At 37.2% G+C, this 27,500-nt stretch overlaps 1 protein-coding gene across 1 annotated transcript in view; it reads left to right on the forward strand.

Annotated features, from left to right (window-relative positions):
- LOC118762219 (F-box/WD repeat-containing protein 7-like) overlaps positions 1-27,500 on the forward strand; it is a 281,314-nt gene that overhangs the window by 247,430 nt on the left and 6,384 nt on the right. Inside the window, exon 10 of the mRNA XM_036500763.1 lies at positions 9,350-9,493. Within this exon, the coding sequence (XP_036356656.1) occupies positions 9,350-9,493 (144 nt within the window). The remainder of the gene's footprint in view (positions 1-9,349; positions 9,494-27,500) is intronic.

The raw sequence follows: 27,500 nt of genomic DNA on the forward strand, positions 1-27,500 counted from the left end.
TCAAGAAGTATAATCGGTTGCATTTGACCACATTACGTGACAAATTTTAATTTTATCGGTCCTGGGTTGGATAGATGACAAACAAATGCCAAACAATTTGGCAGTATTTGGGCACGGAACGTGAAGGAACGTAACGTAATACGGCAAAGCATTTCGTCTGTCACTCTACCGGTTTTAAGATTCACAAAACTCGTAGCTTTTGTTTGATAATTACTGAGGGGTCGCTGTGTGGTTAAGAAGCTTACTTTGCAACCATGTGGTTTCGGGTTCAGTCCTGCTGCGCGGTACCTTGTGAATGTGCCTTCTACTGTAGCACCGGGCTGATCAATTGTCTTTTGAGTGAATTGGGTTTTTGGAGACTGTGGGAAAGCCCATCTTAAATATGTGCGTGTGTGCATGTGCGCGCGCGCGTGTGTGTGTGTGTGTGTGTGGTGTGTGTGTGTGTGTGTAGATATATGAGTGTGTGTTTGTGTTTTGCGTTTCTCTCTCACTATCGCTTGACAACCAGTATTGGTTTGTTTATGTTCCTATGATTTAGCAGTCTGGCCAAAGAGGCCGATTGGGATCAGTCTATTCGATTGAACCCATCAAGGCGATGCCCCAATATGACTGCAGTCCAGTGCCTGAAACAAGTAATAAATCAAAGATAGACACCAAATTACACGTCTAGTGAATGTGTACGGTAAACTACTTCAACACTATAAAGAGGTAGGAATAAGAATTCTTGTATTTTTCTCCATACAGAAAAAAAAAAAAAGATTGTTGATGTGCTCTTAGAAGTACATATTTACTGGTAAGTGGTGGCGGTCCCCTTCGACATAGAGGACAAAATTAATATTCTGTGGTTCCAGAGGCTACGGAAACAAAACTGGTCGGGCCATGGGATGAAGATATTGATCCAAACGGATCAATAAATATGGAATCTATCTCTGAGCTGATCAGTCTGCCCGGCGGCACAAAACTATACCCAGCCGTTGAAAGTAGAAAGCCGAGTAATATTCCATGGGAGCAATATTCCATAACAATTCTCTAGTTACTATAAGAATACTCTCTCCTAATCATTGCAGTAGTAGGTAAATAACGACCAGGATCATCCTGCTGCACAGTGAGACACAAACCACAGTGGAGGCCTTCGCCTGAGAATCCAGCCTCATTAACGCAGTTGTGCTATAGATTTATATTTCTTATTAAACTCATAAAGAAGACTGTGGTGATAAGGTGACACAATCACCGATGTTTTTATCATGACATCATTTCTTGGGGGGTTGCCAAGAACTAACGATCCCCCTCTCTCTTAGTAGAAGACTCACCCATCAAGAGGAGCCCGATACTTTATGGAATTGAAATAATAATAATAATAATAATAATAATAATAATAATAATAATAATAATAATACGCAAAATACTCTCTATGTAATCCCAAGGTTTAAAACAAACATTTTTTTATTTATTTATTTATTTTTTTTTTTTAATTCTTTTTAAAATTTTATTTTTATGTATTAGACATTCACTAGTACAACACCAAAAAAAAAAAAAACAAATATATGGCACAGAACTTCCAACCTGTTCTCTCTTGAGGTCTCTGGGTGAGACTTGGAGCCAACTTGTACAGACATAAAGCAAAAGTCAAACATAGAATAATAATAATAATATTCAGTAGTTTTATTTTTATAGCGTGCTTTCTTTTCACTACCGAGCGCAGCTCTGTGTGCCTTGGGTATGTGCTGCGATTTGTTGTGACGCTCTGATGGTTACTGTATTGAAAGTGTTTTGCGGAGGATGTGCGCAGTGCCCAGTAGTGCAGTTTTCTGTATGTGATATGTGTTTGTAAGTCCTGGTGTTTTTGTTATGTATTTGTCTGAATATTTTTCATCATACCTAATGCGCCTTATTATTATCATCATCATCATCATTATTATTATTATTATTATTATTATTATTATTATTATTATTATTATCATTATTACTACTACTACTACTACTACTACTACTACTACTATACTACTACTACTACCATCATGAACCGATAGTGCAGTATTCTACTGTGAGACAAGTTTTGGTTTTCGCCTTGTAGAGTATCCAAACAGAGAAAAGGACACCCTTCTCATCGAGTGTGCTCCGTGGGATTACATATGTTTGAGAGGGAGGATGAAATGATGGAAGTGAAGAGAAGGAAAGCGAATATATCGATGGCTTAATTTAGAGCAGAGCTTACTTGTTCAGAAGAACAAAAACCTTTGTAATTACGGTAGAAAAGACAGAGAAGATACAGAATATCTGCAAGTTAATGTTTGGAAATATGTTGACGAGGGAATTGTTGCCAATCAGCCGAATAGCTTTCTTTTTCGTGTGGCCAATCGCGCTGATGTCTGTTCGTGGTATGTGAGTAGAGAGTAGAGTAGAGAGCAAATTGTAGGTAAGCTAAGTCTCTGATCAGTTGTGTGAGCGACATTAATCTAGATTAGTTAGGCATTTAGTTCAGAGCCTTATCGTTTACACCAGCTTCACAAATGCTAAGATTTCAAGTAGAGCATAAAAGACCGATCGGACTGCCTCAAATATATAACTAGTAGATGTTTGATCGAGTCCACAAGCACAGTAGGTAAGGTCAAAACCGGTAGAATTTGAATCTAGAAACTAAATATCAAAACAAATTATTGGCTTTTTATTAGATACAAAAGATATAACAAAGTAGCATTTAGGGAACAATAAATATTTTGAAGATAATTCCTGATCCAAGTGCATTAGTAATGAGGATTAAAACTGAGTCTCAGATTTTATTCAATGTGAACCTAACGTTGACTTATTCTAAACATTTCTATAATTTATACAATAATGTATTAGTGAGTATGACTCAGTCTAATTAAATAATAAACTCTATTGTTATAATTAGTGGATTGAGGCATTTGAGAACAAAGTACAAGGCGTAACTGAAAAACCTCCTTGTATAAGTACGTATGTTGTTTGTTCCTTCTCGAGCCACGCCTGGCTCATAAGGGCCGGTTTCCCGGTTTCCTTGGCGTATAGGTTCCCCACCTGGACGGGACGCCGGTCTGTGGCTGGTCAGCTGCAAGATGCAGGAGGAAAGAGTGAGAGAAAGCTGTGGCGAAAGAGTCAGCAGAAGTTCGCCATTACCTTCTGCCGGAGCCGCGTGGGACTTACGTGTTTCGCTCATAAACACACACATCGCCCGGCCTGAGATTCGAACCCGCGATCCCTCGACCGCGAGTCCGCTGCTCTAACCACTAGGCCATGCGCCTCCACGACGTATGTATGTATGTATGTATGTATGTATGTATGTATGTATGTGTGTGTATGTATGCATGTATGTATGTATGTATGTATGTATGTATGTATGTATGTATGTATGTGTGTATGTATGCATGTGATCACGTGATCGACTAGACTATTGGATGTTGCTATACATAGCCAATCCTAATGCGCATTGAATCGTTTTAGCTTTCAAATGGTGCCAGCCCAGTGACTAGGCGAGCTGGCCAGCTTTTACTCCTAATCGGAAGGCTAGTCCATAGCAGGGTTACCCATTTGCAGCTGAATGAACTGAAGCACTGGAACAACATGAAATGAAGTATATTGCTCAAGAACAGAATGCGCCGCTCGGTCCGGAATCGAATTCACGATTTAGCAGCTTTGAGTGCAACACCCTAACCACTAAGCCACATGTTTGTGTGTGTGTGTATGTTTGTGTGTGTGTACGTGTGTGTGTGTGTGTGTGTGTGCGTGCGTGTATATTTATATAAATATGTGTGTATGTGTGTGTGTGTGTGTGTGTGTGTGTGTGTGTGTGAAGTTGGAGGTTTTTCTGTTGCACCTGTATTTTATTGTCATACGCATCATAGTGATGGTAAGAGAACACGAACCGCTGACCTTTCAAACTGGTTGTCCGATACATATTGACTCGATTATTCTCACTCTCAGAAACTAAATACTTAAGATATTTAATCTGGAGCACTAATCATCTGCCAACTCCACTGCACTTGTCTAAACAAATATTAAAAACAAAATCAATATCTGTTGATGCTGGACACACAGCTCAACTACTGCATAAACGTCTGATCTTTGTTTGAAGAAGAAAGAGTTTTAATTTGTCATGGCATTGAATATAGCGTTCAGTTTTTATCCTTTAATCCACATCGGGCAGTATGCGTTCGGATCAATATAGTGAGCAACTGCTTGGTTTAATGAAATTGCCAGAAAAGTCTGTCATTGCAATCGGATAATCTTTAATCCTTCCCACCATAAGGTACACAACACGTCTCTCACGTGTCACGCGTGTCTTAACAAAAGATCACTCTTTGAGCAATAGGTTCTTCGTCATCCATCACCTTAGTAATATTAGATTTCCATTAACATTTCCTTTCCACTATATTTAGCTCTAGAGTTAAGTGTGGACAGAAATAGTCTACATAGGAATGAGAGAGAGATTGTTAGAAGTTACCACTCATTAATTTATTTGATTCATTTATAGTGACAACAGTAATAGAATTGATTAAACAAGTTCACGCTGTGAGGGCTTTTATTAAAGCCAAAACACACATAGAAGAAGAACTTGGAAGCCGATACTACAAGCGAAAGATGAGAACATTGATTATCCACTGTTACTGTTGTTTACAGCAATGAGTAATGGCTGTTTACAGTAGCTATCTGTAGCTAGATGGACTGAGTATGATTTAATTTGATCATTAACAACTGAAGCGTCAGTGACGAAATTTGAACCACTGATCAGCGGGGGGAGCCAGTCGAACGCCATGTCGATTCTTCATTGACTCAGTATTCTTTGGTTCTTTGAAGTACAACGCAATAAAGAGAGATCTTCGCTATTTTATGTGTAGCTATCTGCACAGAGCAAAAGATAATTTCCTGGTGAGTCAAATCCGTGACATTTTTTTTTAATTCTCGGTGGAAGACAATTTAATTATCTTACAAGCTAATACTCTTGAGAAATTAGTGAATGTCATGTTATATCATTCCTCTCATAAATTTTCTCTTTTTTTTATGTAAGCAGAAAAAAAATCTATATTATATTCGTAACAGATTTAGATTTGCAGAGCACATGATAAGATAAATTTCTTTGTGTCTTGATGACACAACTAGAACGATATTGATGATGTGACTTCTACACTAAGTCTATGTCTACTTCTGTTCTATTTATAACTGTAGTATTTATTAGCTTGCCACGTTTCCATTGCTGGAAGGAGTGGTCTGAATGCTACCAGTCAAAGAACGTTAGATCAGTTTTCTCCAGAGTATTTGTATCTCTGACAATATCCAACCAGTCCATTTTTAGATATTATCAAATCGATTGCGCTTTTACTTTTATTTATTTATTTTACCGACTTTGCTTACTTTTTATATCGAACCTTAAACTGTATATTTATAATAAAAAAAAAAGAAGCAAACAAACAAACAAAATGTATATCTTATATATAAAATGTTCAGGCTATCACTTTCCTAGGTTTTCTAGTTGGCCAATTTCATCTTTAAGATCCTTTCCAAGTCATATAGACTCAGGGCCTGTTACCCGGTTTCTGTTATGCATATATTCCCCACCTGGACGGGATTCCAGTCCGTCGTAAGATTACTCATTTTTGCCAGCTGAGTGGCCAGGAGCAACATGAAACGAAGTGTCTTGCTTAAGAGCAAAACGCGTTGCCCGGTTCCGGAACCAAAACCACAATCTTAGGATCATGAATCCAACACCCTAATCACTAAGCCACACGTTCTGCCACATAGTTCTGACAGCTCAAATTTATCATAAACGTAGTATACTTACCTAGAAATTTGCTCCATATTTATTTCATAGACCAAAGTTTAAAATAAGTATTCTGCTACTTAACACTCCCTTTTCCAGCAGCCGCAGCCAATCCAAGTGACTCAACAGACTGAAGTCTTTCATTGCTGTAAATCCTGTTAACATCCTTAACTAACCAGACAATGTAATAATGATTTCTTACATTCGTAATAAATTCAATCAATACTAATACATAGTTAATAGGGATTGACTGAATTCGTAATTCGGTTGCTTTATATAAATAGGTTTCCGTAATTTTCTGGCGATGAAACCATGGACGAGTTAAACTTACACTGCATGTCAGAAACACCTGAGTTTTCTGACCAGATTTTATCTGATATAGTATGTGTTTGTGTGTGTGGTGTGTGTGTGTGTGTGTGTGTGTGTGTGTGTGTGTGTGTGTGTGTGTGCGTGCGTGCGTGCGTGTGTGTGTGTGTGTACATATATATATACATATATATATATATGTGTGTGTGTGTGTGTGTGTGTGTGTGTGTTTGTTGTGAGAGCGCATGGCCTAGTGGTTAGGCTGTTGGACTCACGATCGCGAGGTCGTAGTTTCAATTCCTAGACCGGTTAGTGCATTGCATTATGTTCTTGAGCAAAACACTTCATCTTATGTTGCACTGCGTGAAATACGGTACACCTGTTCAGGCAACGTCGATTTGATGGAGAAAGTGAGCTAATGTGCTGCATGAACAATTGATCACTATAAACAAATCATTTGTGTAGGTCGTTCGGCAAAAGACTGAATGTCCATACGTCATCTTCGACGGGAGAGTCCAATATATACAATAATAACCATATTATTACAGCTGTTTCATAAACTTCACCATCTAACAGCATTAATTTCAACATCCCATATTATATGCGTGCATTTTACATCCATATGTGTATTATACATTGTATACATTGTATATTTACATAGAAATGTATAATAGGGGAAAACTAACTCATCTGATCAAATATACCTTCAGGATTCATATATATAGGCGTAGGAGTGGCTGTGGGGTAAGAACCACATGGTTCCTGGTTCAGTCCTACTGCGTGGCAACTTAGGCAAGTGTCTTCTACCAGAGCTTCGGCTGACCAAAGCCTTGTGAGTGGATTTGGTAGACAGAAACTGAAAGAAGTCTGCCGTATGTATATATATATATATATATATGTATATATATATATATATATATGATGTATGTATGTATGTATGTATGTATGTATGTATGTATGTATGTATGTATGTATGTATGTATGTATATGTTTGTGTGTCTGTCTGTGACCCCAACATCGCTTGACAACCAATGCTGGTGTGTTAACATCCCCGTAACTTAGCGGTTTGGCACAAGAGACCGATAGAATAAGTACTAGGCTTACAAAGAATAAGTCCTGGGGGTGATTTGCTCGACTAAAGGCGGTGCTCCAGCATGGCAGCAGTCAAATGACAGAAACAAATAAAAGAAAGTGAAAGAAAAAACTTATACATACATACATACATACATACATACATACATACATACATGCATACATACATACATACATACATACATGCATACATACATATATGTATATCAAAAATTAAAAGTACAACAAACGGAAAATTTCACAAAATCGTTACAAACGGAAAATTCGCAGCTAATTCCTCATCGGTCAACATCCAAAAGATCATTACAATTTCGTGCCTTTAAAGGTCATATTGTTCACTGTACCAGTGGCGAAAAGCCACTGGAAATAGCTAACGAATGTACAAGGCAATGACGAAAACTACAAAATAAAGTATACATATACAACAAAAAAGACAGGTATGGTTTAACGAAAGGAAGATGAAAATGCGCTGAAAGACTGGAGACAATACAAAGACAGACAGAAAGTCAGTACGAAGGAAGACGTAAAGTATTAGAAAGGAAAAGAGAAAGGGAAGAAAGCAAAATGAAGAATGAGACAGAAATAGACGTCGCACAAAAAATATTCCAAGATTATTTTACAAATGAGTATAAGAAAAATCTAATCAATTACTAATCAATTATTTTGACTTCGGTGAAGAGGAAATAATTTCATGATGTCCATGCGTTTCTTAATAGTCTTGGGAGATAAATAAAATAAAATATTTATGATGATTCTCAGTTCGCCAAGAATATATCTTCTGATGTACGACGCTCGCCATATTTTAACTTATAACAATAAATTTGACACGCATAAGACTTCAATAAAGGGGAAAGGGTTTCATGATGTTCATGCCTTTCTTAATAGTCTTAGGAGCAAGGCGGTGAGCTGGCAAAAACGTTAGCACGCCGGGTGAAATGCTTAGCGGTATTTCGTCTGCCGTTACGTTCTGAGTTCAAATTCCGCCGAGGTCGACTTTGCCTTTCATCCTTTCGGGGTCGATTAAATAAGTACCAGTTACGCACTGGGGTCGATATAATCGACTTAATCCGTTTGTCTGTCCTTGTTTGTCCCCACTCTGTGTTTAGTCCCTTGTGGGTAATAAAGAAATAGGTATTTCGTCTGTCTTTACGTTCTGAGTTCAAATTCCGCCGGGGTCGACTTTGCCTTTCATACTTTCAGAGTCGATAAATTAAGTACCATTTGCGTACTGGGGTCGATCTTATCGACTGGCTCCCTCCCTAAAAATTTCGGGCCAAGAGTAGAAAAGAATAGTCTTAGGAACGGTTCATCTGGTGCAATAATTCTAATGTACGACGTTTGCCATATTTATCTTATAAAAGAAAAACTACTACACATGAGTGATAAACCTGTTCGAGTTAACAGAAAGTCGGACACTTGATACAAATTCGATGGTTTATATTCGAACACTAGTGATTCTATGTATCCATAAGAAAGACTGATCCATCCATACAGCTCTAATTACAAGGCCTGGAGGAAGCATAGTTCGCTGTTAGTAGAAATATGCAGTATCTTATTTCTTATGCGTATATTCATAGCTTTAGGCTTTATTTCTAATCATCACAGGCTGAACTTGTAGTAATAGACTGGAATTCCAATCTAAAGAAGCAATTATCTCACAAATGACTCACTGTCATGAAAACTGTGTCAAGCTCCAATGCACAAAACGTTTCTTATGCAAGTCTGTAAGATGAAAGATTTTGGTCAAATTATGTGCAATGCACAATAATTCAGCTCCCTCTGTAACTAGATACACACACCCAAAACACACACTTTAAGCAACACGTACATTCTGAACTCCCTCTAACATCTAGAAAGGGCACAGTCCTGAGGGTTTTTTCCCTACATCTCCATTAACCTTTAAACTGCAGCGCGCCAGACACAACGATAAACTCTTTCGAAATGAGCAAACCTACTGTCAATGTATAAGAGCCCCAACATAAGGTAAGGAATCTGTCTTCCATCAAGGAGTAATTAGAGACGAAAAAAAAAAGCCTTTCAAAGGGAATATCACCAAGTATAAATATGAAACAGGTTGGGAATTGTTCAGTCACCTTTGATGTAAATAGAATATTTTTTATAAATTATTCTTGTTTTTTGTCTTTCTCATTTTTTTTTTTTTTTTGTTTTCAATTTTAGAATCGAGACAGTACAACTTAAAATATACTCAAACGAGAACCTTCACCCACTTTTAAGTAAAAAGAAGAAGACCTCAACGGATTTCCAAGGAATTTTAATGACTGGTGCGAGAGACAATTATGTAAAATATTGCAATCTTGGAGAGTAAGTTATTTTAAAGCAACATCGATCTATGATTATCAATCAACGATTCTTTTAGCAGAGACCTTTTATAAACACTCCACCGTGTTTAACTTTAATGCTTATATTTGTCAGATATATTTTTAAAGCTCTCAATCTTACATGAATGCAAGCGACGAGCAGAATGACGCGATCACGTGGTATACGCCAGGGGCGAGCTGGCAGATATGTTAGCACGCCGGGCGAAATGCGTAGCTGTATGTCGTCTGCCGTTACGTTCTGAGTTCAAATTCCGCCGAGGTTGACTTTTCCTTTCATCCTTTCGGGGTCGATTAAATAAGTACCAGTTACGCACTGGGATTGATATAATCGACTTAATCCGTGTGTCTGTCCTTGTTTGTCCTCTCTGTGTTTAGCCCCTTGTGGGTAGTAAAGAAATAGGTATACGCCAGGGGTGCCATGACGTAGTTTCAATCTTTGAATTTTTACTCTACTTACGCTGCTAAATTACATAAACGTCACAATAATTTTTTTTCTTTCCTACAGCCATTTTGTTGAACCAAAACAAACCAATACACAAATGTAAGTGCAGACGGTTACCACTCTGATAGTTCATATCTTAGACATGCGGCCTAAACTGGAGATTAACTCAGTTACCATCGTGGTTTCTTGGCTGACAATAGAACATTCCTCATTGAATGGGACGCTGGTCGATCGCAAGAGTTGACTTCTCACCTATTTACTAGAACTCATTTACAGCTGAGTGAATTGTAGCATCGGGAAATGAAGTATTTTGCTCAAGAACACAATGTAGAATCTGATCCGGGAATCAAAATCACGATCGCACGGTCGCACCTTGCACATCTTAGTACTTACCTAAAAGCATGAGATACACTGTGTAGTTGTACGCGGTGGGACACGGGTCAAGGTTAAAAGGTAAAGACTCCCTTCGGTCATGAATGACCATGGGATTGCACCTAGAAAGTTACCCTCCGAGGCACTGGTCCGGGCAAGATCGTTTTATGGAAGACCAGCAGTTGCCCATGCATACCAGCCTCCCCCTCTCCACACCACCGATATTATCCAAGGGAAAGGCAAAAGCCAGTACAGCTTGGCACCAGTGATGTTGCAACTCATTTCTACGCAGCTGAGTAAACTGGAACAACATATGTATATATATATATATATATATATGTGTGTGTGTGTGTGTGTGGTGTGTGTGTGTGTGTCTGTGTGTGTGTTTGTGCGTCTCTGTTTGCACTCAAACCCCATCATCACTTAACAACCAATGCTGGTATGTTAACGTCACCGTAACTTAGCGGTTCGGCTCAAGTAACCGATAGAATAAGTACTAGGCTTACAAAGAATAATTCCTGAGGTCGATTTGTCCGACTAAAGGCGGTGCTCTAGCATGGCCACAGTCAAATGACTGAAATAAGTAAAAGAATAAAAGAAAAGAATAAAACACTAAGATAAAAAAAAGTATTCGTGTTAATTCAAATATTGGGAAAGATGAAAATAAATGCAAAATTCAAAAGAGACAACGAATTTATCTGACAACCTAATAGACTCCCACATACAAACACCCACACACAACACCCCTCCATTTATATATATATATATATATATATATATATATATATATATATATATATATATACATATATGTATATATATATATATATAGAGAGAGAGAGAGAGAGAGAGAGAGAGAGAGAGAATATACAGATAAAATCACGTTAATGATTTTTATCAGGTAGTCAGCATGCAATAAAAATTTTATATGTAATTTATACATTAAATTATTAATTATATATATATGTGTGTGTGTGTGTGCATATGTTCCCTTTACACACACACACACATATATATATATATATGCTCCCTTTATATGATTATATACATATATATATAATTATTTAATTTAATTATATATATATGCCCCCTTATATAATTATATACATATATTATATAATATTTAATTAATTATATATTATAATAATATATATGTGGTGTGGTGTGTTGTGTGTGTGTGTGTGTGTGTTGTGTGTGTGTGTATAATTTAGAGAAAACCTTTATTAATTCAATAGTGAAAGACGTTATTCACACCATATAGAAAACATATACTATAAAATCTTATTCTAAAAAACCAATAAAGTACATAAAATATATATACATACATACATACATACATACATATATATATATATATATATATATATATATATATATATATATATATATATTATATATATATGCAGGAGTGGCTGTGTGGTAAGTTGCTTGCTAACCAACCACATGGTTCCGAGTTCAGTCGCTGCGTGGCATCTTGGGCAAGTGTCTTCTGCTATAGCCCCGGGCGACCAAGCCCTGTGTGAGTGGGTTTGGTAGACGGAAACTGAAAGAAGCCCGTCGTATATATGTATATATATATGTGTGTGGGTGTGGGTGTGTGTCTGTGTTTGTCCCCCTAGCATTGCTTGACAACCGATGCTGGTGTGTTTACGTCCCCGTCACTTAGCGGTTCGGCAAAAGAGACCGATAGAATAAGTACTGGCTACAAAAGAATAAGTCCGGGGTCGCAGTTGCTCGATAAAGGCGGTGCTCCAGCATGGCCGCAGTCAAATGACTGAAACAAGTAAAAGAGAAAGAGTTAAAGATATTAATCATATATATAGAAATAAATAACATATATAATATATATATATAATATATACTATATATTATATAAACATCATGGTATAAGAATAATACTGTTATAAAGTGGACGGTTGTCGGCACATTAATATTCTTGCCGCCACCATCATATTGTGGCGGTATTCTGCGTCTCATTATCTTTGACTCGTCTATCGTGTTATCGCTGATAGCTCCGCAAGACAATGACTTTGAAACGTCTACTTTGACGGTAACTCGTACTCGTATATAACACGTAACTGCCCCCTGACTTCAGCTGACAACTCTCACAACGACTCTTCTACTACTGTCTGACTTTATAGTAGCTGGGTCACGTGGGAAGGAAAGCACCATTTTCACATCTCCCCTTTTAGTTTTTTTTTTTTCTTTCAGAAGCAAATAATTTTATTTTACTTTATTCACCCTTCCTCCCTCCCTTTTAACGTTTTTTTCCGACTTAATATTTTTTTTCCTTTTGGCGTGTATTTGTAGGAACTCTGTGTTCTTCCTATTTCTCCCTTTTGTACGCGTGGGTTCAACCATCTGTAACGGTGCTGGTACTTGAAATGTGTCATACAGTCATTCCATAGTTTCTTCTAACCTGTCTGGTTCATTTTCTATGAATCTCTTCTTCAATTGGTTTCTCTGTCTTTTTTCAATAACCTTTCTGCTTTTAATTCCGTACATCTTTTTTCCTACGTACTTTGTAATTTTTCCTTCTTCCCAGTATTGCTTTCCGTTTTTATCGATCTCATGTACACCTTATCACCAATTTTGGAAAATTTTGGATTGTCTTTCCTGGTCTTTTTTCTTTCTTCACCAGGTAACAGCTTATCAAAAACTGATTTCACCTTCCTCGGGAACAAGTTCTGCTAGTGAACTTCCTGCTGGTGTATTGGGGTGGGTTGTCACCCTGTATACCCTTAGGAATTGCTGCAGGACGACTTCGTCTGTGACTTCTTTCTCTGCTTTTCTCAAAGCTCTTTTAAAAGTGTCCACAGAACGCTCTGCCTGTCCACTTGATCAGGGATGGTAAAGCGCTATCGTTTTATGTTCTACCGTGAACATTTCGCAGAATTTTCTAAATTCACTGGACACAAATTGTGTTCCATTACCAGATACAATCACGTTTGGGACACCAAATCTTGCGAATAATTTGTGCAAAAAAGTTATTATCGTTTCAGCGGTTGGTCTTTTGCACTTAACAATTTCCGGCCATTTTGTAAAACTGTCAACTACTACTAAGTAGTAATAATCAGTTAACGGACCCGCAAAATCGACATGCAGTCTTGACCAGGGAATTTTTCAATTATAGCCTGACTTTCTAGCTCTTTATCGACCTGGTCTAATGCCGCAAACGGTACGTTCCATTTGGGCCTAAAAACAGGTGTTGCCTTTTCTTTTACCGCGATCCTCGCTCTTATGTGTGTGTGGTGTGTGTGTGTGTGTGTGTGTGTGTGTGTGTGTGTATAATTTAGAGAAAAACCTTTATTAATTCAATAGTGAAAGACGTTATTCACACCATATAGAAAACATATACTATAAAATCTTAAAGTACACGTGACCCAGCTACTATAAAATCAGACAGTTGTAGAAGAGTCGTTGTGCGAGTTGTCAGCTGGAGTCAGGGGGCAGTTATGTGGTTATATACGAGTACGAGTTACCGTCAACGTAGACGTTTCAAAGTCATTGTCTTGCGGAGCTATCAGCGATAGCACAATAGACGAGTCAAAGATAATGAGACGCAGAATATCGCCACAGCAACAGCCTAATCCTTCCAAAAAAAAAAATAATAAAAAACAGTCGGAAACGATTTTTTAAATTTTTTGTTTCACTTGTTCGACTTCATTCGAACTTCTGACCGAGCCGACTGCATTTTCTCATAGAACACTAATGGGAGTACCTCACATTTTAAATAACTCCATGCATTCTGTGCCAAATAGGTTTAGTGATTTTTTTCAACACATAAATGATCGTCCTTTTCGTTTCACCTCGAAAAATCATATTTGCAAATATATTGCCCATGAAATATAATTTCTTTCCTGTAACTCCATGTGTAGCGTGTGATCGTCGCATTGATCATGACAGAGAAAGTTGTCATGCCGACACCAGCTCAGAGGCCTACGCAAAGTTGCAGAGAGTGTGTGTAGAGGGGTGTATGAATCGCACACGGTGTACGAGTGGTTCAGACGTTTCCAAGATGGCCGAAAAGTGTCGATATTGATGAACGTTTTGGGAGACCCGCAACCAACAGAACTGAGAAAAATATCGCAGATGTGCGTGCAACTGTGAGGGAAAATCGTCGAATCACCATCCGTGAGTTATCAGAGGATGTGTAGATTAGTTACGGTTTATTTTAGTCCATTATCACTTAAGATTTCTGTATGAGACGCATGTCTGCCAAGTTTGTGCCAAAACTGCTTTCAGCTGATCAAAAAGGCATTCGGGTTTCAGTTGGACAAGATATCCTTGAATGTGTTGAGAACGATCAAAATTTTTGAAAACTTTGCGTACGCCTCGGAGCAGGTATCGCCAAGCGGCGAGCTGGCAGAAATGTTAGCATGCCGGGCGAAATGCTTTGCAGCATTTTGTCTACCATTACGTTCTGAGTTCAAATTCCGCCCAGGTCGACTTTGCCTTTCATCCTTTCGGGGTCGATAAATTAAGTACCAGTTATGCACTGGGGTCAATAAAATCGACTTAATCCATTTTTCTGTCCTTGTTTGTCATCTCTGTGTTTAGCCCCTTGTGGGTAGTAAAGAAATAGGTATCGCCAAGCCTTTTCCAGAATTTGATGCAGATTCTCTGCTCAACTTTCTGTCATGGTCAATGCGACGATCACACGTTACACACGTTCCTTCCAAGCACTGCTGTAAACGGTGGAAGTGAGCTAGAACGTTAAAACTTAACACCAGAGTTCAAGGTCAATCTGTGCCAAACGGCCTTACTTTGCGTGGTTTAGCTTCGATACTATTGCGACATTCCGGATATTTATTGATCAGGCGAAGTATGTGTGGTGTGTGTGTGTGTGTGTGTGTGTGTGTGTGTGTGTGTGTGTGTGTGTGTGTGTGTGTGTGTACATTGTATGGTGAACGTCGTTTGGAAGAACCGAAGTGCCTGGCGGCCCGAGGTTACGCATTAAGTTCATATTTTCATTGACATTAGATATATTTCATTTATACATCTTATGCTTTTAAGACGGGCACAAAAGCCACCGCAACTCATCATTTCAACCAGAATACAACAGAAAAGTCGCCAGAGTAAAAAAGATATATTTATCGAACACTAGTTCGCTGGATAAATATTTATAATGTATATGTCTGTTTATACAGGCGTGTATATATTGTATGAATTATTTATGTACACATGTGTGATCACACAAATGTATGCATATGGACATGCATCCGTTCGTACGTGTACATGTGTATACTTGTGTGCGTACGGATACGCATATGATTATGTATACATCTGTCATTAGAAACAGTATGTGTGTTTATATGTGAGTATATATATATATGTGTGTGTATGAATATATATATATATATATTTATATAGTGACGCATATTTGCCATTTGAATATGGCTAACCCCTAAGGGTGGATGCTGCTGTAGTTTGTAGCCCCTGGAAGATATCTGCTCCAGCTGGCTATAGACACACTATCTGTGTCCTCTCAGTATTTGTGAAGGGGAGTCATCCTCCCCGTCTTCAACTCATGATACACACGGACCCGAGTTTCAAGGTGTTTACCTTTCATCAGCGTGTGACAATCATGGTTGTCGACGAGAAGTCAGCTCCCTTCACAAATACATATACTTTTTCCAGTGTCGATTGACACTGATATTGAAAAAGAGAAATCAAACAATGATCATTATATATATACATATATATATATATATATATATATATATTTAAAAGTAAATAATGAGTGTAGAAATTAATATTAATAATTGATATCAATTTAAACTAGTGGCCTAGCATACTTAAAAAAATCCGAAGATTAAGAAATTATATTACTTATATTTATAAAAGGAATAACCACCAAGGTGGATTCTTAATATGCTAGAAGAAGACGTTAAATCGTCTTACCACGAAAGTGTTCTCAAGAAATTTCGAGAACACATTCTCCGTGGTAAGACGATTTAGCGTCTTCTTCTAGCATATTAGGAATCCACCTTGATGGTTATTCCTCTTATGTATGTATGTATGTATGTATGTATGTATGTATGTATGTATGTATGTTTCAGTAAATATATTTAAGCATGCGCATGCTTCGATATATGAATAACGGAGTGTGTGTGTGTGTGTGTGTGTGTGTGTGTGTGTGTGTGAGTCTGTGGTCTCATCCCATATCTATTTAATATTTAGTCTCACTATAAAATGAGGTCCCTGGGGGCACATTCAACAGTTTGGGATGAGAATAAAACTAACCGGTTTCACTGAAATTTAACAATCTAGCATGATTCATCTCTGTTGGACCTCTATTACAAGCCGCCAAAAGCGCCCTCGGGAGACTTAATTTCACAGCAAGATTAAATCTATATGGGCGTAATTCTGTATACATATTTATTCATAATCCACACAGAACTGCTACTCGTGTAATTATTGTAAAGCCCTCAACATATTGCCATTATGCAAATGAGATGAGTTCATTACAAGATTTATTTACATTTGTCCCTGCTCTCAACGTTTTGATAGCAAATCCCACCCATAGAGATGTGCGCTTGAGCACACATACATGCTTTGCAACAAACGCACAAGAGAGAAAAAAAAAAATGAGCGCACACAAAATTTTCAAGAGGATATAGAATGGCTTGAATTAAAAATTGTTCCAGGCAGGAATGCGCACATACTTTGCAAGGAATGACAAAGTTCATGCATACACTTGCAAATTCATGCACACACCTTCAACAAAATGCGAGTGAAAGAACCTGCTTAAACAAGAATATAAAAAGGAGAAAGCAAAGTTTCCAGTGTGAGTATGTGGTTCGTGGGGTCGACCGCGTCCTCCGCTTCAATTTTTGTAAATCACTCATTCTTATTTAATTGTATATATTTTGTTTGTTTATTCATACGTTTCGTCTCATTCGATATCCTGGCCCCAATGTTTTTTTTTTGTCTGTCCTCGTATCGTCCTCTCTTTTTCTCAACCTCATGGTTAATGAAGAAATTGACTGGAGTTGTTTTAATTGTGTCTCCAAGCTCTTTCTCTCTCTCTCTCTCTCTCTCTCTCTCTCTCTCTCTCTTTCTCTCTCTCTCTCTCTCTCTCTCTCTCTCTCTCTTTCTCTCTCAGTTTTTCTCTGACTATTAAAACAATAAATTTCTAAAATGATTCAGTGTTTCAATTGGAAAACATACAAATGTATTAGTTTTTGTTTAAGATACGGTATCCCATATTGGCTGTGGTTGAAAACACACACACACAAAAAAAAAGAAAGAAAACCCTACAGAATGAGTACTAAACTTAAAAATAGGTACTGGGGTTAATTTGTTCGACTAAAACTCGTTAAGGCGGTGCTTTAGTATGGCTTCGGTGACTGAAACAAGTAAAATATAAAAGAATTAACTGCTTCTACAGCTCTCTGGGGGAAGGAGATAGAGTTATAAAAAAAAAATTCCTGGTGAATTTAATAAGTAAGAAGGATCTTTTCGGTTTGAACGGCAGTTTTTTTTAGCGGTGTCATATGAAATTGTCACCCATAATTATGACCCTATTATCGATCTATAGCATTTCAATCTGTTTTAGGGTTGGGTTAGGGGTGGGGCGAAGGGTATATTTTTTTCTTCAGAAATGTAAATAAGCCCAATCTGTTTCTTAAACGAGGGACATATTCATACGGCACAGAATGTTTTTTTTACCTCAATGGACGTCATTGATTGGTTGAAATTGCAGAAATTGAAGAAAAAAACAACAAATATCTTACAAACTACAGAATACTGCCGTTCAAACCGAAAAGATCCGTAAGAATAAACCAGGAGGGTTCGATCGTCATACCAAGCCACTAAAAGGATCCTCGTTTGTCGAATTTAATAGCGATGCTGTAGTATTGCTATTAAATTAAACCCACATATGGATTTGGGTCTGTGAACTTATTCAAAACCCACGCTGTATTAGTGCGGCAGTAATTATGCGTTTATTTATGTATGTGTGAGTTGAGGCATGTATTTGTAAACGTCAGCGATCACATGAGTGAGTAGACATGATGATCCGATGTCTGATGACACTGTTGTCTCTGATCTTATATAGTTTGAAAATAGCAACTGTTAGCGGCAATGTTGCTAACGTGTGGGCGCGCAAGTCTGTAGACTGATGCCAGCGTATTGGATCATGAGTGACACAATTGGCAATGTGTGTGTGTGTGTGTGTGTGTGTGTGTGTGTGTGTGTGTGTGTGTGTGTGTGTGGTGTGTGCGTGCGCGCACCTGCTAGTGTGAGAGAGGAGAGAGAGATTGAGAGGAATAACTCAGAAACGAAGAACACTAACTAGAAAAAGAGACAAATTAGTCATTTATAAAAGATGAGGGAGGGGGTAAAGAGAAAGAGTGGGTGAACTAATGAGAGAGAGAGAGAGAGAGGAGAAGAGAGAGAGAGAGAGAGAGAGAGAGAGAGAGAGTTAAAGAACCACGGACAGATAGATAGACAGACGAGAATAGATGGACAGAAGGGAAAATAAAAAGCGGATAAAAAGAGACAGTGATAGACAAGGATAAAGTGGAAGCGGTACAGACAATCAGACAGATCAATTTGTTAGACTGTCTGACCGACGGACAAATAGAGATAGTTAGACAGATGTATAGTCATACAAACAGATATAGACAAATAGTCAGACAGATAGACAATCATACATATATACATATATTCGTGCATACATTCTTACACACATATGCATGTATATAAACAAATACTCAAATACACATAGACACAATCATACAAAATACTTTCAAACAAACAGACCGACAGGTCGATAGATAGATAGATAGATAGATAGATAGATAGATAGATAGATAGATAGATAGATAGATAGATACACAGATAGATAGATAGATAGATAGATAGATAGATAGATAGATAGATAGATAGATAGATAGATAGATAGATACACAGATAGATAGATAGATAGATAGATAGATAGATAGATAGATAGATAGATAGATAGATAGATAGATAGATAGATAGATACACAGATAGATAGATAGATAGATAGATAGATAGATAGATAGATAGATAGATAGATAGATACACAGATAGATAGATAGATAGATAGATAGATAGATAGATAGATAGATAATGCGATAGCTTCACAGTTTATGAAACTGGCAGAAAGAAAGAAAGAAAGAAAGAAAGAAAGAAAGAAAGAAAGAAAGAAAGAAAGAAAGAAGAAAGGCAGGAAGGAAGGAAGAAAGAAAAAAGAAAGAAAGGAAGGAAGAAAGAAAAAAGAAAGAAAGGAAGGAAGAAAGAAAGAAAGAAAGAAAAGAAAGAAGAAAGGCAGGAAGGAAAGGATTAATGAGTGAAAAAGAAAGAAAAGAGACAAAAAGCAAACAATAATAGGAGAGATGTTGAGAGGTAGAAATATTACAGACAGACAAAAACAAGATAAAAAAAACTCAGCGGACATAGATAATGGATGCTTGGGACAGGAAAGAAATAAACATTAGAGAGACTGCTAGACAGGGAGATAAAGATTAGAAAGGTATAAAGTGAAAGAAACAGAGAGAGAAAGGTAGACGGAGATGGAGCAATATAGAGTGATAGAAAGGGGGAGAGTGTGAAGTTGCGAAGGATAGAGTCAGAGAGAAAGGATGAGGAGACAACGATTTTTCAGAAAGTGTGTAGGTGTGTTAGAGATATGGAGAGCGGGAAATACCGAGAAAGAAAGAGAGAAACAGAGAAAGTGAAAGTAGAAACAACGGACCAGAGTAACTAAGAGTAAATTGTATACAGAGGTGGGAAGGATTTGAAGCAACAAACTGAAAAGATGACCCGAGAAAGAGAGAGAGAGAAAGTGCGTATGCATGTAAATTGAAGGAGAAAGAAGAGAAAGAGAGAGAGAGAGAGAGAAAGTGCGTATGCATGTAAATTGAAGGAGAAAAGGAAGAGGGAGAGAGAGAAGGGGGAAGGAGAGAGGGAGAAACAAAGATACAGAAAGAGGGGGAATGAGAGAGCAGGAGAAAATTAATTAGGTAAAAAGCCCAGCGCGGATTAGAACTGCCTGGTTTACATACAAATTACAAGTGACACCTTCTAACAAGACATACGTAACGAACGACCTCTTCAACAAAATTGATTTTCGCCTTTTAATTTTCAATATAAACAGATCTGTGCACAGGCATGAACGTATGTGTGTGAGTGCAACGTATGTATGTTCGTAGGTATATAAATATACATATATATATATACATATACACGCTTCTACACACGCATACAAATATGTATGTATATATATATATATATAATATATATATATATATATATTATATATATATATATATATATATATGTATATATATATATATATATATATACATATGTATATATGTATATATATATATATATATATATATATATATATGTATATATATACATATATACATATGTATATATATGTATGTATACATATGTATAATATGTATGTATATATGTGTATATATATAATATATATATATATTATATATATATATAATATATATGCTTCTATATATGCACACAAATATATATTCATACAAGCATGCACGTGTATGTGGTGTGTATATATATATATATATATATATATATATATATATATAATATACCCTCACACGCGCGCGCACACATACACGCACGCACACACACACACATATGTGGTGCATGCATGTATATGAATTTGTGTGTGCGTGAGTGCATGTTTGTCGGCGTGTGTTTAAATTAAATTGCCTTTATCGTTGGTGATATCAAATCTATGTTGTAATTTCATTTACAACTTACCTTACTCGGGATAAATAATATATAAACATCAGCAGACGTCCCAATGATTCTTTGTGAAACATTATATGTAGCGGTATGTCGTAGCTACAAGGCAGGCAATTTGATTCCAATAATGGAGTTGGCTAATGCAATATTAAAAGACCATGATATTGCGTAATATTTATTAATAAACTAAATGAAACCTACAGACTCTGATTGTTCAGAGTTGGTTCTTGTTTTCTGTAATTTCTTTTGTTGTATGAGAATGAATTATATATTCGTGCGAACATACGACTGTGCATGACTGTGTGCATGCGTGCATGTGTGCATCTGTGTATGTGAATGCATTGCATGTATAAATCTGTCATAGACATACGTATATACATATATACGTATGTGTATATCTATACACTCATAGACGTGCACATACGCACGCAAGCATTCATGCATACATACATGTATGTATGTATGTATGTATGTATGTATGTATGTATGTATGTATGCATGTATGTATGCATGTATGTCTGTATGCATGTATGTATGTATGTATGAATGAATGAATGAATGTGTGCATGTATGTATACACACGTACATACGTACGCATTCATACATGCATACATAACATACACACACGTTTGGGGCTACAAATGAAGAGGCAAAATGTACTAAAATTTGTGCTGAAAGGGGATTTATACTACAGGTAAAACACTGCTCCAGGGACACTTATTGTTTCATAGCAGTTAGGATGCGTCCTGAAATAGTAGATGTTAGTATCTAATAAGTAACTGTTGTGAATTATTAGTATTCATTTATTGTTACATCATAAGGAGGTGAGTGGGCTCTGAAGTTGACTAGTGTCTGAAAGGAGTATTCATGACTGGACTGAAAAATTTGGAGAACTTTGAAAATCGCGAGCAATTTCTAGAAGGGAACTTTTCACTGTTGCTAGAGGCATGAGATCTCATATCTTTTATTGACCGGTTTAGAAATGCTCCGTTAAACCAGAACTTGTAGCTATTTTCCCGTCAGTGTATAGACTTTTCCTTCTACGTTGTCCAAGTTATGAGTAGACTTTCAATTTTGCTAAGCCTTATTTTCAGACCTATTGTAACAAAGAGACAGAATTCTCTCTATTCGTCAAGTTGAATGAATTTTATACTGTGATTGTATCTGTCCTTGAAGGTTTGAGTGATGTATGGCATTTTAAAAAGGCGGCCCTTTTAATGGGCATTGTAAGACTTTCTACATTCACAAACTGGATGTTGAGCTTGGGTTGGTTGGGTGTATGTAGTTAATTGTGGTATGAAGGCAGCTCTTTTCTATATCTGATATTCATGTGACCGTTCACGTATAGAAAATTTCTAAACGGTTATATCTACACAATTTGGTGTATGAAGAGGGATACGCTTATTGTGCATGTCTAAATGAAAAAGCTTAGAAAAATTCAGATTACCTCCGCTCCATCTTAGCTTCACATGGAAATATCATACAATGAATCGCCTTCTTTTTTGAACCAATGAGAATCATTATGATATAATAGCGAGTTCCTAACATTCATTATAACAATGACGTCATGGTTGCCATTGAAGCCGCGGACTTAGTGATTAGGGCATTCGGTTCATGATCGTAAGGCCGCCAGTTCGATTCCCCGCGACACATTGAGTCCTTGAGCACAAAAAGAATTAAGTATTTCAAAGGGCCAGCATTGTCACGCTCTGTGTCGCGTTGAATCTCCCTGAGAACTACGTTTAGGGTACGCACGTCTGTGGAGTGCTCAGCCACATACACGTTAATTTGACAAGCAGGTTGTTCTGTTGATCGGATCAAATGAAACCCTCGTTGTCGTAACCGACGGAGTGCCATGGTTGCCAATTGTGGTAACTGTTTTCTCAAATTCTTGGGCTTTTAGAAGAAATGTAGATTTTGACAGGTATAATTCCACTATATTGATTTGTTTTAAAGTATTAAACTGCTCAGACACGGCAGCACCACAATTACAGTGTATTAATTTGGCAGAGTTTCTAATCTGAAGGTTAATTGTACCTGCCAGCAAAATGCAATTCATTTTTGGAATAGTTTATTAATTATTGGATGAAAAATTGACTTTATGGTCAATAAGTTTGTGGCATGGTAGTTGCGTGGCGAGTTGTTCCACGCGGTATTTCATTTATAGTCGGTATTCCAGTTCTTTTCCGGTTATATAAAAGAGTACATGGTGTGGCATAGCATTTGGGGGTGGGAGGGGATAAAATGTGTTGTACTCTTTATTTCGTCTTTCTACAAATCTGTCGATGTTGGGGAGATTGTTTCAAAGGTATTATGTGATTCTTTGGAGTGTATTGTAAATAGTTGATGACGTCAGAGTCTTATCCTTTTTGTAGCATATATTTACAATCCATGGAGTTGAAGCTCTGGATTAAGCTGCTTTTCCTTGTATTTACAGAAGTTAGTTAAGCCATAGAATTGGTGACGGACCACGAGCTGAGGTGGGTGGTGGAACGTCTGAGTCAGTCGAAGTGATGAGCAACCGGTTTAGGGACTTCTTGCGCATTAATGTGGATATAGTAGAGGTGTTCAGGGAACCTATCACCTAAAGAATACCCTAATTAGTCAGCGCAGAGCAAATTATACATACCATGTAATATTTTAGGTTAGATGATATAGAACCAAGGTGATGAGTTATATTGACCGTAGATATGGGTAGCGTTTTGGGGGAGAGGAAGAGACAAATACAGAATCAAGAACGACGTAAGTGAAGGTTCCACTTAGAGTGTTTAGGAACAAGGATACTTCTTGCACTTCCCTTTTTGTAAATAAATGTTTATATATTCATTAGGGGGGTAATTCCAAATAATTCTACTTGACCGCATGTGGCCGATCCTAATTAAAACTGCCGTTCTTATTATCTTGTCCATAATCCTATCTCTTATCCATCTGTGATCTATAAGTTTAAATACCTGAAAGGAATTCCACATTCTATTTATCCATTATTCTAAATGTGATAAGATAAACCAAATATAATGGATTTGTCTGAAATTATGTCGCACATATATTCGGAATAATTTCATTCGCAAAGAAATTAACAAAAACATATACAAAGATAGAGATAACGATATTTGGAGAAAGATGGGAATTTCCAGTTTGTGATAGCATAAGCTTCGGGAATATTTGCCCACCATTGCTTCCGACTTAATAGGATATCATAATAAATGAAATCTATAGATTCATAAAATAACTGTTGAAACATAATGAGAAACAAGCTATCGGCTGTCTCCCTTATCTTTCATCGGAATAAATTAAATGGCTATAGCGAAAACCCAGAAAAGGTTTTGGGGGATACAACAGCAGTTTGTGAAAAAAGAGGTGGTGGCGGTGGTGGTAATAGTGGTGGTGTGTGGGGTTGTGGTGGGGGTAATGGTGGTGGTGATTAGGAAATGAGGTGTACGTACAAACACATTGCAATTGTGCATACACATACACATGTATCATACATTAAATGTATAATAAATGACGCAAACCACAGAAGATAAAAATATATTCACTCACACAGTCTCCCCTATCTCTCTCTATATATCTCTCTATATATCTATCTATCTATCTATCTATCTATCTGTCTGTCTGTCTGTCTGTCTATCTATCTCACACGCACACATATTTCATATAATATACATATGAATACTAAGTTAAGAGATTCATTCATTCACACAAGCCACATACTCACTCACACATCATGCAAACATACACTGGCACAAACACGCATACATTCGCATATGGATATATGCAGATATAAATCTTCACGTAAAGGCATATGGCAATGAAGAACAGAGATATTAATCCAAGTAGACAGCACCTTCTGATCTGCGGTTAGTATAACCCAGCTTCTTGTATTCTTGTATCAATATTGAATGGGGATTCCATGAACGCAGTCGCGCAAAGTTACGAGGCCGCTACTTGGGTCGCTATCTGTTAGTCTGCTCCAAATCAGTAAAAGGCTATATATATACGTAAGTATGTATGTATTTATGTATATATGTATGTATGTATGTATGTATGTATGTATGTATGTATGTATGCATGTATGTATGTATGTATATATGAATATATGTATTATGTATGTATGTGTGAGAGTGTGTGCGTGTGTGTTTGTATGCATGTATGTGTACATGTATGCATGTATGTATATATGCATACATGTATGTATATATGTATGTATGTATGTATGTATGTATGTATGTATGTAGGTTCGTATAATTTACCTGCATTGCACGTAAGTGAATAATAGATCGTAAATGCATTGTTTTATACAGAAACTAGCAGAATTGCCCGGCGATGCTATGGGCTGAATTGCTTGAAAGTACTGTTAATGATTGCACTGAATTATGATGATTATTCAGGCAAATATTGATATAAGTTTACGGTGGGAGATAAGGACTTAACAATCAAACGTGTGCCATTGCATTGTTTTGGGGGAACCAAATTTCTAATGAGCATTATAGGTGCACCAACTTTAAGTTTGAGAATGTGTGGTGGTAGTCCGGGGGGCTCAAAGGAATTGAGTACCTCTATTGGATAGTTGATGACGTCCTCTGGGTCAGGAGTTGTATCGATAGGCTTATATACATAGACATCCCCAGGAATGATTTTTAGCATTTCATCATTAATATGGTGAACAGTTTTATTCCTCGGGGCCAGAATAGCCCTTTGGCCAATCCAATCCATATTCTGATAATTAGCTTGTAGATCTGGGAACACTGCATCTCTGAGATTAGAAGGCGTTTTAACAATGGTACAAATGGAATCGATGGCAATATTACCATTTTCATCCCTTGGTATTTTGCCTTCGCCAAGTTGAGAGTTAAAAAGGTCGAGTTGCGTCCCCTAGACAGTCTGTACCAGGAATAGCTGGATATTGATGGAGTTGAGAGTTAAAAAGGTCGAGTTGCGTCCCCTAGACAGTCTGTGGTTTGTGTTTCTGATTCTCGACCCCATGTCAAATTTATCGATTTTTTTCAAAACTGGGGGAACTTTTCAAAATTTTCACTGCGTTAGTTTTGAATTATTACATTGGGCTATGTGTGTGTCAAGTTTCATCAGAATCGGTTGAAAGCCGTGGTCAGGGTGAGGGTACAACCTAATAGACACACAGACACGCACACAGACAAACTGCCGTTTATATATAGAGAGATAAAGTACTTCTTTGTTTTTTTCTCTGGAAGCTGCAATCAAACAATTTATCCGACAGTCAAGAAACAAGCAATAAATTTCAAAATCTGCCAGTTAGCTAAAGGGAAATGTAAATATACGGAATCAAAATACGTATATGATAAAAATGCAAATACATACAGACACGTATGTATAAATAAAACCTATTTACAAGCAGATATTCACATATTTACGCACTTATACATAACCCTACACGAACACATATAAGCATACACGTATAAACGTATACCTTCACGCATGCACACACACACACACACACACACCACACGTGTATATGTATGCATGTATATATGTGTGTGTATATATATATATATATATATATATATATATATGTATGTGTATGTATATATATGTGTGTGTGTGTGTGTATGTGTGCGTGTATTGGGTCATTCCATAAATAATGCAGTTTTCTCAATTGCATAAACTAAAATTACTACCTGCTATAGAAGCAGGTAGTAATTTTACTTTGTAATTACTTTTAGCGCAAGTTGTGAAGAGTACAGTTCGATTTTAACAGTTATTTTTTCAAAGCTATAATGGAAGTGACAAAAGAACATTTTCGGCATATTTTGCTTTGAGTTCAATAAAGGCAACAATGCAACAGAAAGTGCGAGGAATATTAATGCAGCTTATGGGGATCGGACAATAAGCGTAAGCCAGTGTCAACGGTGGTTCCAGAAATTCCGAGCTGGGAACAACAACCTAGAAGACAAGTCTCGTCCAGGAAGATCTATAGAGGACGTCCTGCAAACCCTAATGGAACAAAACCCCATGGTAACTATTGAGGTACTAGCAGAGAAGCTTGGATTTGGTCATTCAGCCATTCATGGTCACCTGCGTGCCATGGGAAAATGACCATCTTTGATTTCAAGGCAAAAGGAGTCCTTTCATCAGGATGATGCTCGGTCACATAGAGAGAATATGACATTCCAAAGGCAGGAGTAATTTGAATGAGAAACGATGCTCCACCAACCATATTCGCCGGACATTGCCCCATCTGATTATCATTTATTCTGCAGTCTTCAAACTCACTTGGAGGGGGAAAATATGAATTCTGTAGACGAAGTCAGAACAGTACTGGGGGAGTACCTTTTGTCACAGACAAGTGAATTTTGGAAGAGGGGCCTTGCAAGTCTACCAGACATATGGAAGAGAATTGTAGAAAATGAAGGAGAGTATATTTTAGATTAAAAAAAGA

The sequence above is a fragment of the Octopus sinensis genome, linkage group LG2, assembly GCF_006345805.1.
Source record: "Octopus sinensis linkage group LG2, ASM634580v1, whole genome shotgun sequence".
In the NCBI taxonomy this organism is placed as follows: Eukaryota; Metazoa; Mollusca; class Cephalopoda; order Octopoda; family Octopodidae; genus Octopus; species Octopus sinensis.